General features: G+C 41.0%; 1 protein-coding gene across 3 annotated transcripts in view; it reads left to right on the forward strand.

Moving 5' to 3' along the window:
- The window catches only part of HTR4 (5-hydroxytryptamine receptor 4), a 1,182,210-nt gene extending 1,166,290 nt beyond the window's left edge, over window positions 1-15,920 (forward strand). For all 3 annotated transcript variants that reach the window (XM_085618193.1, XM_085618195.1, XM_085618194.1), the window contains one exon: window positions 12,063-15,920. In XM_085618193.1, the coding sequence (XP_085474319.1) occupies window positions 12,063-12,150 (88 nt within the window). In that variant the 3' untranslated portion in view covers window positions 12,151-15,920. The remainder of the gene's footprint in view (window positions 1-12,062) is intronic.
- The last annotated feature ends 2,680 nt before the right edge of the window (window positions 15,921-18,600 follow it).

An 18,600-nucleotide genomic window follows, 5' to 3' on the forward strand; every position in this document is an offset into this window, starting at 1 on the left:
GCTTACACAAACACACACTATTAGAAAAACATGAACATTCTCTCTCACATAAACACATTCTCACTTGATCAAATGCACACAACCTACATTTGAAAGCATTTATTGCTTGCCTCTCCTGCCAAGCAGGTAATATTTCAACTAATTGTACTCCATTTTTTATCACACTAATAGTTAATAATATATGGTTATTCACTGTCAGTGTAATAAAATAAATACAAACAACAAAGGGATTGGAACCCCAACTGATGTTAAAACTACTGGCTGCCCCTGTGTTCCTGGCACTGATGTTGCTACCTCTGAGGCCAGCGGTCGCAAATCCCATGTAAGTGATCGCAAGGAGCAAGCCAGGGGTCGCAGCTGCTACCCCTAAATGACGTCCATGGTGGATTGTGTGGAATATGGGGGACTTCATTATTTAAGAGGATCTTGAGAAGGGTGCCATTAGAATCCTCTCTAAATAAAACAGTTATGGACTAAGTCTAATTTATTTATCTGGAACTTTGAGATTCTTCATGCTTTCAGGAGCAGACATGAATTTGAGCAATTGAGTTTCTTGCATTCTGAATCTGTGGGAGAAGGCACAGCCTGCTCCTACTGTCCTTCAAGTAGCCTGAAGTAGCATTTTGCACCAGATGCATGGCCTTTTGAAGATGAGTCTGTCCTGGAGGAACATTGGCCTGGTTCACCTTACTCAACAAAAAACATACAGACAGGAGTATGTATTACCAACTGCAGTTATTTGTCCTTTCTATCTTCAGTGACAACATAGCCATCGTCAAATATATAGTTCCCTTTGGTTGCAAATAACACACACCCCTCATCTGCTCGCATACATAAAACCAGAAGCAACGGGGGCAGAGAGTAACAGGATATCAAAAGACTTATAGGTACAATTTAATTAAAAAAAATATATAAAATATATTCTAATTACAAACACATTAATTTAAAAATAGCTAAAAACATGAGTCATACAAAATTAATTAAATAAGAATCAGAAAGAACTTCAAAGAGACAATCCCATTTGTCATCAAATGCATTAATTAGTACAAATACATAAACTCAACATAATGTAAAAAAACAATTCTTGTCAGAATGCAGTTTCGTATAATAGAAATGTACAACAAAACAAGGCGTCAACGCGTTTCAGTGGGTGATTACAATGAAACCAACTTCCTCAGGACAAACACTTATATCTTCTCCTCTCCTTATTCGTAAAACCTCGTTAAAAGAGAAACCATCTGCAATCCATATTGCTCATAAAAATCTTATAACATATATGATTCAAGCTATACATTGTATTGACCTAATTTAACACAATCATTGCTGTAAGTTTTTCTGTATCCATACACCAAAGTAATACCCCCCCAAATAAGGGTTACCAATTCCACATGCATACTGTTATCATATCTAATGAAGCAACCTCCGTTCATCTGATTCACCCTCTTTGCAAAAACTATTATTCCCATTTGCCACTACCTTTGCCAGAAAAGGGTTGCCAATTCCACATCCATACTGTCATCCTATCTAATGCAGCAACCTCTGTTCATCTCATTCATTCTCCTTGCAACAACTATTCACATTTGCCACTAAATGATGTTTGTAGTGCGCTCACTGGTGGAAGAACTCGATGAAGCGCCTTATTATTTCGACAGGTGTAGGTTAGCTGCAAAGTCAACTGTGACCAGCATGTAAAGTATAAAAATGATTAACCCCAGTGAGGATGGACCCAGTTGTTCGCCCCTTCCACCACAGAGGTTAGTTACATAAGAGCATACCTGTTTGGTCAGTTTCTCAAGATCAACTTGTCATGCATACATAAGGTCCTTCAGGCAATATCTGCCGCTACTGGTCAGCCCCTTGTCCTTCACTTCTCAATTGTCTGCTTTTTAAATAAAAAACCTAGAGTGAAAAAATATATATACATTTATCTTGCCCATTCTTCTCAAATATGTTGCTATGGGCAATATTTATTATGTAACAATTTACACAAAAAATACCTGCTTTTGAAATAAGTCCGCGTGGACTTGTTTAGGGAGTTGAAAAACTTCCCACAATCGTTCAAAATTTGAGGGGAACTCATGAACCTACAGGTAAAAGAGAATATAGCGTTCACCATAGTGTTTCGATATCCTGTTACTTTCTTCTCCCATTGCTTCTGGTTCGATGTATGTGAGCAGATGAGGAGTGTGTGTTATTTGCAACCAAAGGAAACAATATATTTGACATTGAGTCATACGTGGTGCCCTGTCCCTTATTGGTTACATGGGGCCCCTCTCATTGTATTTCAGACAACATAGCCAATGACATATTTTTCTTTTTTCGTCTTTGATGTTGTTTGGAGCTCCATTCTGAAAACTTCACGGTTGTTGATGCATGCTCATAACCAAGTCATCAAATAGTGGTCCACACACCATAATTAATTGTTTGTGTTGAAAACACCCATAGTTGTTAGTCAATGGGAGACATCACTCTGCACATACTTGGAACTGACGAGGAATGCTTCACTGCTCCAATCTAATTTGGTCAGCACATTAGGATGTCATGGATTAGATATGTCTTGAGCACACCGAACAGTAAGTACAGGTACAGTATTCATATTTAATAATCAGTCAAGAGATAGGCAATTAATACAAAATTTCATTGATTATTAAACTAAAGAGGAGCAGGAAAATCACAACTGATATGAACGAAACAGAAAACACTGTCCGAGTGTTGAGGTCCTGGTGAAGACCCGTGTAGATATCTGTATTAGAGACATCACAGAAGGGACAATGATGTGTCGTAGACTTGTTCTCATAATCAATCTACAAACACTGGTGACAATTACTACAGCCAACACAAAATATGTTTTCAAGGCCAATGGAGGATTTGAGATTAAGTAATAAGTTCACATCTTCTATTCCACATGTTCAAAAGAGTAGACAAGAAGGCATATGAAAGTGCGATTGTGAAGGCATGTACCGCCTGGTAAATCTTCAATTGGAAGACCTTTAGACTTGAAGCAAGCCAGGAGTTACCAAAGGATGATACCCTATAAGATGTGTGGCATAAGGTTGCTGTATTTACTAGTGTGTTTTGAAAGGTAATGGTGCACTCTGTGATAGAGATTGTAGTCTGGTACACCGTCCCTAGAGTAAATATTGGTTACCGATCATTATTTGATTACTTTGAATCTGCCCTCTTCAAGGTGTGATGTGCGGTTGATGGTTCCCACTGCTACTCTTGTAAAGTTAGTGCTCGAAGGTGTCATAGGATGGATGCTGTGGCAGTTGGCAACTACGATAGGACACATCGAGATTTTTTTTAGCCCAGCTGAAGCTTGGCTGGGGGGAGAATTTGTGCTCCCAGAAAATGGACTGCCAAAATTTGCTGCCTCTCACAGAGAAGGTAGAAGGATCAACTTGAAATAGAAGAATGGTGCTCTCATTGGAAAAAAATGCAGAGCATAAGGAATGGTGATGGAAAACATCAGCAGCCTCCAACTTGCTCTTAAAAAGGCAAAGTATAAGTAAGAACTGGCACGCTGCAAGAGATATTCATTTATTTGAATAAACTGGTGGCTTTTACAGTTGCATTTGAGACTATTACCTCGCCCCGGGGCTAAACAAGCTGATAAAAGGATTTGGATCTTGCCAATGTTTCGGCTAAAAGAGCCATACATAGCGGAAGCGTGGTACTGCATGGGGAGGAGAGGCGTGGAATGCATGGGCAAGCCCCAGCAGGACTTTGCCATGAGATACTGAGTGAGTTTGAGGAGCCTCAGGGCTCAGAAGTCACTACACGGATACAAGAATGATCTGAAATTAGGATTAAAGGAGCGATCCGCACATAATGGTGAATCTAAGGGAAAATGAATTAAAGCAACCTGGAAGACAACAGTAAGTGATGTGGCGGACACACTGAAAATATGGGCGCATTGGGACTTCCCTTTAAAGTCCAAAGTTGTGGTTAGAATATTATTGAAGTTGCTAAAGTATTAGCTCTGGCAGGAGAGATTACCCAGCTCTTGTACCATATTTTACACAGATGGAATATTCAACGAACTGCACCAATGATACATATTTGACGCATAGAGACATACACAATCAAATGAGAAAATGAATAAACAGAGTTTTTAAAATCTTAGAGCTTTCACTTTTAAACTGACGTGTATGTACTTCTGCATGATTAATTATTTCAGACAATAAAAGTTGCATTTCTCTTGCTTATAAATAAAAATGATTTGCGCAAATCGAAGATAAGTGTGTTAGGTGGATTAAGTTAGGGGAGGTTGACTGATTCACTTATAGAACGGATGACCGATTCACTCTTTTATTGCGGTGATTCACAGTCAGCATCAAGAACAATGATTAAGCAAGTCTTTTTAAAGAAATATGGCCTGGGGTTTATGAAAGGTATACTATGGCCCGCCCTCTGACTTTGAACAAAGGGATCATGTCGAGAGCTGATCCACTGTGAGGTAAGAGTTGGGGGCATTAGTAGGCCAAAACCGTCCTTTCGCATCTAACAAAACAACATCCGGTTCAAGAGGTCCTGAAGCCGCTGATATTTACTGCATTCTTTTATCACTGCCCAGGTGACATGATGGGGAAGGCAGAAGGCTCTCAGCGCGTATGCCAATTTAGCTTTCAATGCGGCTTTGGGGAGATTTGACAAACGAGTAGGGGGTTCCTCCACACATGGACATGCAATAAGGCTTTTCGTATTAGTGGACTTATTTTGCCATCTAATAACAGAGACCAAGCTCCTTAATATGCTCACGGGAAAAAAAATTCAAAGACCATTCACAATTCTTTTGTGTGAGTTTCCTAGATGGCTAAGTCTTCAGAATGCATATTTCCCAAATGTAGTCACCCTCAAGTATCAGGTATCCCCAAACTTCTTGAGAAGAGGCTCACAAAAAGGATTTTATGGAGCCTAAAATTTGCTCACTTCTGGGCTATCTCAGATAGGCTGGAACTTCACCTTTCAATTACCAGTGGTGGAGTTGAAGGAAGAGTTTTTCCAACATGTTAGTTACTCAGAAAGATTGGTAAGGTTCAGGAGGAGCCATTCACATTTTAAGAAGTAAGATTAGGCAGCTACACTACTGTGTTACTGACCATGTAAGTGCAGTTACCAAAGGCTAATGTTTGTTGACCTTCTTCAGCGGGGGCAGTGCCAGCCTCCTGAGGTGTCGAAGTTCAAAAATGTATTATTGGCACCTCCACCCTTCAGAGAGCCTTGACTGCCCATCAGAGTCTCCCTGTACACATTTCCACTCCAGAGGCGTCCTGGACAACAGAGGCTTATAAGGTGGATCCAGACCTGCAATCTTTGGAACAAAAACAATCAAATTCCATCCAATTGTTGCCATGGGGGCTTGCAGTCTTCTTCTGCATGCAATAATATGTCAACTGGATTCACCCATCTCACGTGTAGAGGTCCCTGCCAAACTCTGGCATCTCTGATTGAATAATTCTCATCAGTGCCCAGCCGTTGCGGGTGGTAAAGTAGACCATTTGCTGAAAACATCATCAGTGTTTCTGAAATGGTTGGAGAGCAGGTGATGCTTCCTCGCAGAAGATGTAAGGGACTTTCTCCCTCTTCTGTGGATGTGGCTCTCTTTCCTAGACTTTTTGTTATATAACCTGCTCCCTTCGCTTCTTTGCCCATCCATCAATGGCCAGACGGTCCAACCTGAAGTTACATGTGCCTCTCAATGAGCCCACCTTTACGTTTAGAGAAGTCCATGCACTGGGGACAGTGACGCCCGGCCCAGAGCTCACAAGGCGGGTCGTGAAAGCATGGTTTCTACTGGTGAAATTCATGTCTGGCCAGTTACAAATGGTTTTTACTGGATCTTTGTACCACCATATCCGGTTTCGAACCAATGTTTATTAGCGGTGGAGACATTTCCAGTTGCTTCCAGTTTAATTCTGTAAACTAGTATCTTGTGATTTAAGATAGTGTTCTTAGCAGAATTTATTTAGCTTTTTTCAACTGCATTTATACAGTCTAATGTCCGAAAAATCCATTCATCCACATGAATTTCGACCAGGGCAGTGAGTTCTGCTTCATACCTCCATCAGGTCCGAAGTATAGCTCATTCAGTATTATTGAATACGTCAATCAGTGGATTTGCTTATCACCATAAATGCTGGCGGCGCATACCTTCATCAGTGCTGGTCTATATGACCATCAGGTCCAGAATAGACTTACGTCAATGCAGGAGTATACCTCTACGAAACTAGACGCTATAAACGAACTGCGGGGAGACAGGAAACTTTCCCCTAACTCGAACTTTCTGTCGAGTATGGAATTGGCGCCAGCAGGAAAATACGTAATCTAGGTAAGGAGAACATCGCCATTCGCTTAGTGCTTTTATTAACCAGTTTATTAGTTGACTCTGTTGAACCTCGGATAGGCTCCTTCAATCATTGACTATATCCTAAGTGTTAGTCTAACTACACTCAGTTTATATCCTACTGTTACTTATCTATAAAGTACTTCACATCAGAGGACTACATGCGTACTAGATTAGGAATTGAATTGCCACACTTCAATGTTACCACCTGCTAGTATGCCAGCCGTCCCGATGTAATTTTGGGGAGGCTCTGTAATTACGGACCACATCTTTAGGTTAAGTCTTAACTAAACTTCTTGTGTGAACCTGAGCTTCTATGGGAATTCACAAGGGCATATTATCAAGCCCCTTTTTGCCGCTTTAGCGGCAGTTTCCTGCCGCTAAAGCGGCTATAATGTTATCGCCGTTCCTTGATAATATGGCCCCAGGGACTTTGCAGCCAGCTAGGTCAGCCCAAGAGCATAGAGCCAACATGAGTAGGGCTATGTGTATAATTATGTATAGGAGGACACAGCTGTACTTCACACGTCTTAGAGTAGAGCATGTATCTCTTCCACGCCGTACCTTCATTTAAAAGTCATCCTAGTAACACCCTTGATACACAATGCATTAATTTTTGCTAAACATATAAGCCAAGGTGATGATGAGAGTAATTTTCTTCTTCTAATATTAGGTAACATGTAGAAATTCAGGACAAACTCACAGATGATTGATTTTCTCTGTTTTTTTAAACAGCATTGCTCTTCAAAGGACTCACATAGCCTTTAGATGAAGGAATGAATGGGCAGATCTGTGCTCAATAAACAACGGACTAGTTGTGAAGCAATTATAATCACAGAATCACATGGACTCCTAAAGAAAAGAGCCATCCACTCTATTTAGGGTAAACCATTGATTTAATAAAAAAATTGCTACTTAGGTCCCTCCTAGAATGATATATAATATTCACACCCTCAGAATTCCTGGAATAGACTGGCGGCCTTAAGGCATGGCATAATTGGATCAGTTTGTTTTAACATAAAACCACTGGTATTTCTAGATGCCCGAACTGATCGTGACACACGAGCAATCATTCTTCTGTCGGTCTTTAAGAACCTCTAACTGTGGAACTCATTGTCACTGTTTTCAATGATTTCTCTAACACTGAGGTGCCGTCTTCTGTAGCGTGAAAAAAACCTCTTTTTTTCTTTTCTGCTCTCCTCTACACGGCATAATTTGGCACTCCTTTCCAATCTGTGGCATGTTTATCACTTTGTGGGATTTGAGGTATATCACCTTGTAGTCACGCACCGGTATAAGTAAGGATGCAAAATAATGTAAATAAAAGCACATAAAAAAAGTTTTTCTCTTCTTGCCACCATCATTATAGTTACAAAACTTGTTTTATTTTCAGACATCCCACGTTTCTTTTTAGAAATTCTATACATCTTGGTCCTGAGGAAGGTGGCTTACCACTGAAATGCGTGTAGACCATAATTGTCTTTGAGAAGTGGTCCCTGTGAGTCTAATCCAGCGAGCTGGGTGCTTTGGAAACAATTCAACCTGTACTCCTACAATTATTTTGGGACCCCTACAGGGTCGAATCTCTTTTCCTTTCCATGCTGTATGTGTAGTATGCAACTGTAAGAATGGTTTGAATGAGTGTGAATGTTGGTAATGAATGACTAGATTCAGTTTTATTCCTTTGTTTTGGGATGTCTGATACTACATATCAATGTGTGATATTCAAAAGAAATGATTTATGAAAACTTAACAATACAATTTGAGACAAACATATGTATTTGTAAAAAATGTTATTGAAATGTTTGTATACAAAAAATATATCTAATATAAAAATAACCAAATGCACAATAAAAAGCTTTTAATTTCTAAAGATAAGTTTGATTAATATAATAAAATGTTTTGAAATTTGTCAAGGTGGATAATAACAGCTAGGTTGTTGTGGCATATTGGACCCTTACAGGTCTGTTGTAAAATTAAATAGGTCGGCATAGAGGTTCCCTTATCCTTTTGGTCTGTCTTTTCCCCCTCCTCTTGGACCTAAAAGTACTGTAGGGGGGCCTTACTTTCCTGACATGCGATGTCACCTTCGCTACCCTGGCATTTTGGTTGCATATGCTTGACCAGCCAGAGCTGTGCTGGTGCTCTGCCAAAGTAAACAGAGGGTGATTAACCCAGTTGTCTGTCAAAAGAGGGCCTTTTTGAAGGTGGCTATGCAGGTTGTTAGGCGTAGGGAGGGAGGTAAGGAATACCAGAGAATGACTGGCTCATCTACCATTCTCGACTGAAGGTTGGGGGTCCAGGTGCAGGGATTAGCATTTCTGGAACCCTTATTTGCTCCAGAGATTTTCAGTGTCTAACATAGATAGGAAGGTGAAGAGGAGTGCTGTGCTCTGTGGGTAATGCAGGCATTTTTGAATTGGGCCCGAGCTTCAATGGGAAGCCATTGGTGGGTGAGCAGGGTCCGGTAAATGTGGTCACATTTCTTGAGACCTAACATGAAGCATGCTACTGCATGTAGAGTTGCTCTCAGTTGGCCTAGGTGAACTTTGGGAAGGGCAATTCTGTAGTCTTGTCTGGAGAGGGCGAGAGACTGCACCACTGTTTCGAGCTCTGCTCCAGGATCAGTTGTCTGACACCCCACAGCTACCTCAGTTGGTGATGTGCGCTCTTGGCCTTGGCTGTGATGTGGCTGTGGAGGTTTAGATAATTGTCAAGGGTGATACCAAGGGATCTAGCACTCTGGACAATGACGGGGCAGCCATCCAGGGCTGAGGTTGGAGGCCTTACTACCGACATCGTAATAGGACCCAAAATGCAGGGCTGCTATCAAAAAAGCATTTAAAAACTTTTGTCAATTTTATTAACTTAAAGAGAGTAGGAGCAATACAAAAAATCTCATATCACAAAAATGTGCATCCTTATCATTTGCATTTTTCTGCTCATTATTACGCAAAAATACTGGTGTGTGCATTGAATCAAAATATGCAGTTTTGCTAGTACCTTTGTTATGCCTAATTTTTTAACAACTGTCAATAAATGTTGGGCAACATAGTTAAGTATTCAAAAGTGGTATATGGAATGCTCAAATCAACAGCCACTGGTAATTATTTGGGCCGCATTCCAGTCCGTTGTTATTTTCCACACCATTCCACCTGAGTTTGGACCCAGCTATATGCAAATAAGTCTTCATCCTGCTGCAGTAGGAACAGTCCAGCCGAACTACCAAGCCAGGTACTCCCTGAACCGGGAGCACAAGTAATCCAGGACCAGTTTTGTTCTTGTTATGGGCTCATCGGCTAGATATAGCTTGGTTCCAGTGACACAGTGTGCACAGCATCCATGTCTGGGCATATCCATCTAACTTAGAGCGACATGCTATATAGTATACGAGAGTGATGGAGGGAATGCTTGAATTAATTTCAGCCTCTGGTAATTACTTGTAAGTAACGATGGATTGGGATGTGACCCGAGTGATTACTAGTGGATGAGATTAATTCAGGCATTCCATTCATCACGGTTTTTCATACTTAATAAAGATTGGGCATAACCTAGGCATGCATGCTTGTGGATAATATGTGTAACTTACCCATGCAGATGCAGAATATTCATTGCCAACCACATAATGGCATAAAATGCATATGTCTATAATATAAATTAATAACATAAAGTAAAAAATAGATCAAAAATGTATAATTGAAATGTGGATCATATTATCTGTACTACCTTTGTATATTGGCTGTCATTTAAATAAAAGAAAGTAGAAATGGTTGTCACATATTAAGTATACTATACAACATATTTAAACAAACACCAAACAACAAATGTATTGCAATACAAACATGCAATGATTGATATTAAAGGATTATTTTTATAATATCTCTTATATTTTTTACTTGATTTAAAAATGTAAAGGTGGCATATGTTATACAATGATGCACAACTTATGCATTTTCTTAAGACACCTTATGAACCTAGAGTTGTAGATAGCAAAGTATTGAAAAAAGCCTAACTTGCAGTTTTTTCCACACTTAAGCAACTCGTATGTCTGCTTTTATTTTTCATAAACAAGTCTTATTTACAATGGGCCTTTTCATTCAGGGAAATTCACACATGCAGGTTTAATGGCATGTACATTTACTCTTTCACCTAGGTGTAAATATACACTTCTGGCTATTCTTTTTCAAATGTAGATTAACAGCTGAGTAAAGAATTACATGGTGCCATTGCCTGAAACCAGGGTGTGAGAACATATCAGACTGAATTTGCTACTGTGTGTGGCCTTTTGGGCTGTAGTAACTTTACAGGTGTATTTTGTGAATAGCAAATGATCTTATCTGCAAGGTCTCTTTTTTGGATGGATGTTTGTATTGGTGTCTCTTTCCCTAAACAGTTCCTATTGTTTAATAAGTGTTCCCCTTTTTTCCAGTCACAATCTTGGTCCCTCCCACATTTGCTACTAAGGCCCTCATTACAAGTTTAGACGGATTAGTGTGAAGTATTTACCATCTGTGGTAGATACCATTGCCCTTGGGAGAGGTAAGTTGTGTGATAAATTCCTCCTAGTCTGAGTTTTTATTTTGTAAATGTGGCATAACATGCAGAATCTGTATTTAACACACCAGATTCCAGGCTATGCCTTTTTTATGAGGTTTTCCCCTGATAAAAATATCAGCATGTTTGATCAAATGGAATTTATCATGGGAAAACCGTGAGGGCGTGATAATTATCACACAACTCATAATTCCGATCCCTTTGCAAACCAGCATTTGCAAAAGGATCGGAATTTAGCCCTGCACTTGTAATCAGGGCCTGAGTAGCAAACCTATATGTGTGGGGATCTCCCTATAGATCAGATATGAACGGTAAAGGTAGACGTGAAAAATTCCCTCTAGAATTTAAATTCCATTTTGTAGCATTTAGTGCTGCTTTAGAACTGCTTCACATACTGCAAAGTGTAGTTTGTGAATCAGACCCTATATAAATAATTATTTACACTAGTTTTACAATTTACAGATGCTATTTTTTTTTTAATAGTCCCATTTGATAATAAATTAGAATTAGCTTTTTGACATGTAAAAAGGTTGCCAATGCTTGGTAATACTTCATAAGTAGTATTTACAACTGCTTGACAAATGATATAATATAGGACGTCTTAAAAACAGTTGAAAACGTGTTTAACAATCCGAAAAAGGTGTTTGCTCATGCGCATGAAGAGCCATTTCTGCTTGAAATTGAAATGGCGCCCACTTAGGCAAGATTTTTCAAAGCTTTTATTACGGATTTGTTTGATAAAGGTATTCCAAGGCAACATAAATTGGAAATTGAGTTTACGCCTGATGCGATGTACACCAAGAGAGTCGACAGACTATACGTCGCATAAGGTTAAAAAGGAAATATGATGCAGAAGGGGGAGTGCCTTGCAGTGGAGGGTGAACAACTTTCGGGTTTAGTGGAAGGATGTGATAGGTAGGCAACAGATCTCACATGGCTACAAAACATGGGCACTGATGTAGAAATCTGTAGATTTTAGGTCGATACCTTTCCAACTCAGACATCAGAAGAACTGATAAGCGTTTCTAAATTATTAATAATGTGTGATTTCTTAATCCATCAATGCACTGAATGGAGTATCTGGATGGCTTGCCCTGTGTTTTTCCTTAACTTAACCCACTTGCTGATATTCTCCATTCTCTTGTGTTTTTTTCTTTCTCAGGTACACTGTCCTGCACAACGGGCACAACCAAGAGCTGGAGAAGCTTCCCATACACAACGACCCAGAGTCGCAAGAATCCTGTTTCTGAGGGACGGCCTGAACCACACTCAACAAGGAGGTTTCGGGCCAGCAGTATCTGGTGCCTGTTCTTCTGCGGGGCCCCTGCAGTCTGTCCAAGACCAGCGCCTCGTCCATATATGTCTAGTGGCGACAGCTAGCCAGGAGACCTCACCTGGGATCTCCCAGCCTGATCGCTCTCGAGCATGTTCCGCAGTCAACGTCGCAGTAGAAGGGTCTGCTATATTCCTCTACTGAGCATGGCCAATGTTGCTTCTGGCCTAGGCTTGTATGGTCTCTTCCACATTCCAGCGCAACCCTTAATCCAAAGACACTGTAGCAAGAAAACAGGGTGTGCAGACATCTCGCTCCATAGAAAAGATTGTCAATGATTGAATAACATGGTGCAATTCTCACAAAGACAGAGATGGCAAACTGAAGCAAACAGTTTTTAAAATCTTGAAAAAAATAATTCCATTGTAGCTATCGGTCTCATTTGTTAAAGTTGGATCATGCTGCTGAAGCATTATTTCCTGCGGCCAAACGTAAGACGCAGGATTTAGACTGGATGTGTGCAACTGGCACTGATATGTGGCTCCCACACCAAAAACATGAACTGGATTGCTTGAACATAACCTTTTCTTAATAACAAATGGTCTACAGAGGCAGTATTGCTCATTTACTATTGCATGGATTCCTCCACGACACTGAAATGTCCTCCACCATTAAAGGTGCGGGGTGTAATCTGGACTTTTGGTTGTGTGTGAAGAATGTTGCGCGTACCCAAGTGTTTCTCATATCCTGCATGGAGAGAAGGATCTCCCAGGCCCTCCACAATTCTCTTCCTATAAACTTCAGCTTTGTGGATGTGATGCCATCTGCATAGTATCAGATGCATGCTATAATGTTCTCTGATATGCAACATCGCCACCATGTTTCATCAATATGCAGGGAGGTGCTAGATAGGATAGGCGCTATCCTCAGGGGCTGATAGAAGAATAAGAACAAGGTCAAGTCCGCAGTCACTCAGCTTCTGTTTTCTGCTGTTGTTAATGTGCATGTGTTGCCTATTGTGAGCAAGGTTTGGGTCTGCACCCTCTTGCCCCATTGCATTGTGGTTCTTGTGACCAGATGGCATGCTCTTTCTTCACTCTGATATTCACAGCAACAGGTTCACCAATACATTTTAGGAGAAGCTTGAGAGATAAGGCAAATTGTAGGTGCACCACTGAGAAGCACAAGGCATTAGCAAGCACTCGGGCTCTTACCGGGGCATTAAAAGAAGGCAGAGAAGAGCCAGGATAAAATATTACTTGGTTAGTGATCTAGAAGGAAGCTTCAGGACATTATTCAGATACTTTTAGGAAAATAACAGGATTGAGCATTGCTGAACTGCATCTGTCATATCCCAGAAATATCCCCATGGGATGTGGTCTGTTTCTGGGAAGATACCTTAAAATGAGTTGTCCTCCATTCCAAAGAAGAATGAGTCGAAACCAATGATACTTTAGAATAATATGGAACCATGATGAAGGTGTGGGCCTGTTCTGAAAATTGCAGTGAACATGGCAGTCTGGCCTGGAATCGCTACTTGGCAAAATCGGCATCTCAGGTCTTGCAAAACCTGAAGGGGAGCAACTATACCAGCAGAAAATTGACCACTTCAGTCCTCAGACCACTGCTGGTCTCTACATCATGCTTCCCAAGACTTCTCAGTCAAAAGTCAGTCCTGTGTAAAAACCCAGGCTCTAAGAATCCAATATGGGAGTAGCCCAGCAATCATTTCCTGGAGCATCTAAGTTCAGAAGAAGGCCTCATCGGTCTGTAATAGGCAATCAGTAGATTCAAGCACGTGATCATATGAACAGAGGCCCTAGGAATGATCAGACTCTGGGATTGTATTGTTGAAACTGGTTATCGTCCATATTACAAAAATGACAGGTTTCCAACCTTGAACCTCTTCCGGATTTTGGTACGAGCAGCAAACATTGTACAGTGCATATATGATATGTTGCTGACATTTATGTTGATTACATAAATGACATTGCAGAGACCCTTATTAAGAGCAAAATCCATCTGTCTCCTATGTCCTCCTTCAGAACATTTAACAAGCAAAAAGTAGATGGAGTGCAAGGCAAGGTTTCGGCCCGCCACCTACCTCTAGGTGCAATGCCTTACACAATTTTAACACCGACTTCAAATTAGGGCTTAATTCGGCACTTCTCTTTGCAATGCATTTAGCAACACAACACATTCAACATAGACGCAACGTTTGGGATCACACTTGTGCTTCTGAACTAATCTCCAAACCCACACCTTAGGTCAATTTTATTTTAGTTACTTCTGTGGATCCCACCTCAGAAATCATGCTTTGGCTATCGACTTTTCAGTTGACCTCCAAATTCTTGGATAGCTTTGTAGGGCAAGATACCAATCCCATTGTTTTATAAACCCATTTAAGAAGGGAAAATAAACAGGCAATCTTGATCACAGACAAAATGCCACATATTGGCTCTTACTGCAAAGAGAGGAGTTGGGTGCAATGCACCTGTTATCTAAGTTTCACTTTTAAATGAACACCCAAATAGAAACCAACTGAACGCACTATAGAGAAAACTATGAAATAACGTTTCTCACAGATCCCTATTGTTTACATGGTTCGTCCGACTATTACAGGTCAAGAGAAAACTGAACTTTCAATAGTTCTGTATGTACTGATTCTGGCCACGAATCAATCAGTCTGTTCTAGATTCATTCCTTCCCTCGTCATGGCTACGCCACAAAGCACGTGCGCCAAGAAAATGTATCAGCCCAAATCTTGTTTCAAATTTCTGTCCCCAAACCTCTCCCTCGCTTGGAAGATTCAGCCGCTGCAGCTGTCTGCCTATCTCAGTACTTGGTGTTGTCTTAAGGTGACACAGCAGCTCTCCTTTTGCTGCAAAAACAAACCGCATATCTTCGCATGGTGCCACTGTGGGCAAGGGTACATCTTCGGTGGAATAGTATGAGTGTGGACAGCAGTGTTTAATTTGTAAAAAACTAAGTGCCAGGGACCTCTTCAGGAGGCCATTGCAGCTTGCACCAAACAACACCCCTGCCAGCGCTGCCAATGACACTACCAACACAACTAGTAACCATCACACTGCTGCAAGTGTGAGAATTCAGACTATTACAGGTCCTCAGAGCTATAAGAATGACTTGGGTGGCAGGTATTAGTAATTTTTAATGTAAATTGCATTAATAAACTATTGTTGGTGTGCTCATCTCTAAATTAGATAATCAGCACCATCATGTGGCAGACTGTCATAAGTGCTGTTGTTGAGAATTAAGTGCTGGAGCCGAGCACCGGAAACCACCGGCTCAAATTAAGCACTGCTGGAAAGTCAGGTAATCAGAAGAGGTGAAAATAGAGCATATTTGAAGGAGCTGTCAGCATCACGCAGCCTAAACTATGAAACATTTGATTAAAAAAATTATTTATATATATGTGTTTTGTTGCTATATTAAAGTGTTCTCATTGGGAAGGGGGGTGGTGGGCTGAGTATGGGAATTGTGAATGGTGGGGCATGGGGAACTTGTCACGTATCAGGGGCTGTTATAAACATTCCACAAGTTCTGGTAGGTCAAATAAATCCTTGACGCGGCAGCGTTCGCGGCTTTCTGTTCTCAAGAGAAATGGAACCCAAAGATGGCGGCCTCGGACTGATTGCAAATTATGTATTTTGTTACATTGTAAGATCCTGTATAGAGGTCTGCTCATATGTGTTTTTTATGTAAAAGAAATGTACATTATTTATTTAGTAAGAATCGTGTTTTGTGTTTTTTTATTGGAAGTTATTATGGATAGAAGTTACCTATCTTTAATTTTTGCTTCTATGCGGCAGCATTGACCGGAATAACATGAAGCCCGCAAAGCATTTTCTACAGCAGGGGAACGTGGGTACATAAGAAGAGTTAAATGCTAACATTCAATATGATCCTTGAGTGCTACTCTGGGAGAAATATACATAGCGGCAGAATCATTTCAAATGTGTTTGCTAAGACTGTCATTGCATACAAATGTGAATTAAGAAAACCATGCATTGCAAGATACTTATGATGACAGCTTAAGAACAAATACCATTGTATGGGAATGAAACTGGAGAAGAACATTTTCAGTTTAACCGACAGAGAACAACCAGGTAACGCCAGAAAAGGCATTCCCTATTAGACCTTTAACAATACTCGGTTAAAAGCTTTCTTTTATTCAATATCAAGGATAAAAGCCCCAGTGCAGTGATGGATTGACTCAATTATTATCCCACATCTAATCATCATCTAAAAAATACAAATAAAATATCCGCCACTTAAGTACACACTATCATTTTCATTCCCTTCCAATACAACAGACATGAGCTACAGTCCCTCCTTTTGTTTTATCAAGGGTGACGTACATTGGTCTGATAATACCTAGCCAGGGAGTCAATAGTATTTGTTAACTTGAATAAACCAGAGTAAGTGAAGTCAAGTGGACTTTTAGGACATAGATATCAAATTCCCTTTGGCAATTAAACTATAATTATAATTAGGGCTCCCGGTTTTATGGTATTTATTTTTTTGCCATTTCCATCTGTATTTATCCATATTTAATTTTTACTAATTTGATCTGTATTTATCCATATTGATTTTGGGTTTTGTGAAAAAATTAAGCTGAAATTAGTATATTTCCACATTTATTTAACCAGTAAACGTGTACTCATGCTTGAATGCCTACTAGGTTTCAATGCTGTAAACACCAGCAGAAGATAAATCAATGCACTTATAAGAAAATATGCACATTTCATCATCAGCCTTGTGCATATCTACTGCTGTTAAAGCCTCTTTACTAAAATTCCTTTCTTTTTTAGCCCCCACTTTTTTTTAATAATTCTTTTTATTAAACATCATCATCAAAATTCACCGACATTTACGAGCAAGGGACCATACAAAGTTCAAGATTTCAGTATGAGACACAATAAATCAAATCACAATGTACAATGTAGAGTAAATCAAGGGGTTTCAGGAGTCTCAGTGTCCTGTAGAGGAGTTGGTGGAGTCCAGATGTCCCCTCTGTAGTGGTTCCATGGCCCCCACACTCTATTCCAATCCCAGGGCACCCCCTTGCAACATAGATCGATTTCTCCCTGAAAATACACCTTCCATTTTCCCAGTGCAGGTGGCTGACGTGCCCCCCAGCGCTGCGCAATATTCCTTTTCGCAATCATTAATGCCAGAGTAGCCCACTGTGTAGTATAAGTGGTGAGGTCCGCAGGTTCCCAAATATTCAGGAGGCATCTGCGGGCCTCCGGCTGCATGTCAATATTCAGAACCTCTCGTAAAGTGCGATATATGGCTTGCCAATAAGACTGTATGTGTACACAGTCCCATATGATGTGCATAAATGTGCCGATCTCCCTGCACCCACGTCTGCACTCCCCCGTTTCTGATCTACCCATACGCACCAAGCCCGGCCCTGTGTAATAAACCCTGTGCAGAATTTTGAGCTGTACCAGTCGAAGTCTTGCCTGGACCGCCACCTTTCTCGGGGAGGAGACCACCTCTTGCCAATCTTACTCATCCAGTTCTAAGCCGTCCCTGACCCATTTTTCCTCCAATGATTGCCTGGGATCTTCCATATTGTTAATCAGTTTTTTGTAAATCAGGGAAGTGGCCATCCAGTATTCTGTCGTCTAAGGGTGAGGCCTCCGGAATTGTGGAATTGCTCATGACGTGGGTGAGCAAGGCATGTCGGACTTGAAGATACCGAAAATATTCCGTATCTGCAAGGCGGCATTGCTGTTGGAGGGAGGCGAAGGGAAGTATAGTCTCTTTACCCCATATATCTTTGATCTGTGAGAGTCCAATAAGGTCCCATTTATCAAAGCCCTTGGATTGCCACAGGCCTCCCAGCCTCTCAGAGTTCCACAGTGGAGTTGTCAGGGTAAGTCTGCGATCCCATCTCAGCTGTTTGTTCGCCGCATGCCAAACATGGACCGAATGTGCAATAGGTCCTGTGAGAGGATACCTGCGGGGCTTGGCATAGAGTGCTCTGGTGTATTCACCCCCAGGGAGCAGCCATTTGTCCATGGCATACCCAGGGTCATCCGGTCGACCGTAGATCCCCTGGTTGATGACTGCCAAATGGGATGCCCAATAGTACTTTTTAACATCTGGGAGACTGATGCCCCTATCGTACCAATTAAGGGTCAATTTGGTTACGGCTATGCGTGGCTTACCCTCCCACAGGAGATCTCTTTGAAGATTCTCTATTTCTTTGAAGTAAGAAAGGGGAACCAGGTCCATTGAATTCTGGAGGGCATACAGGAAGCGCGGCAGGGCCATAATTTTAAAGAGGATCGCCCTACCCGACAACGAAAGGGGTAGTGACTTCCAGCGCTTGACGTTGCTTTTAAGCCTCTGCAGAGGTGGCACCAGGTTGCGGACAAAGCGGAGCTCCGCATTT

The sequence above is a fragment of the Triturus cristatus genome, chromosome 7, assembly GCF_964204655.1.
Source record: "Triturus cristatus chromosome 7, aTriCri1.1, whole genome shotgun sequence".
Lineage (NCBI taxonomy): Eukaryota > Metazoa > Chordata > Amphibia > Caudata > Salamandridae > Triturus > Triturus cristatus.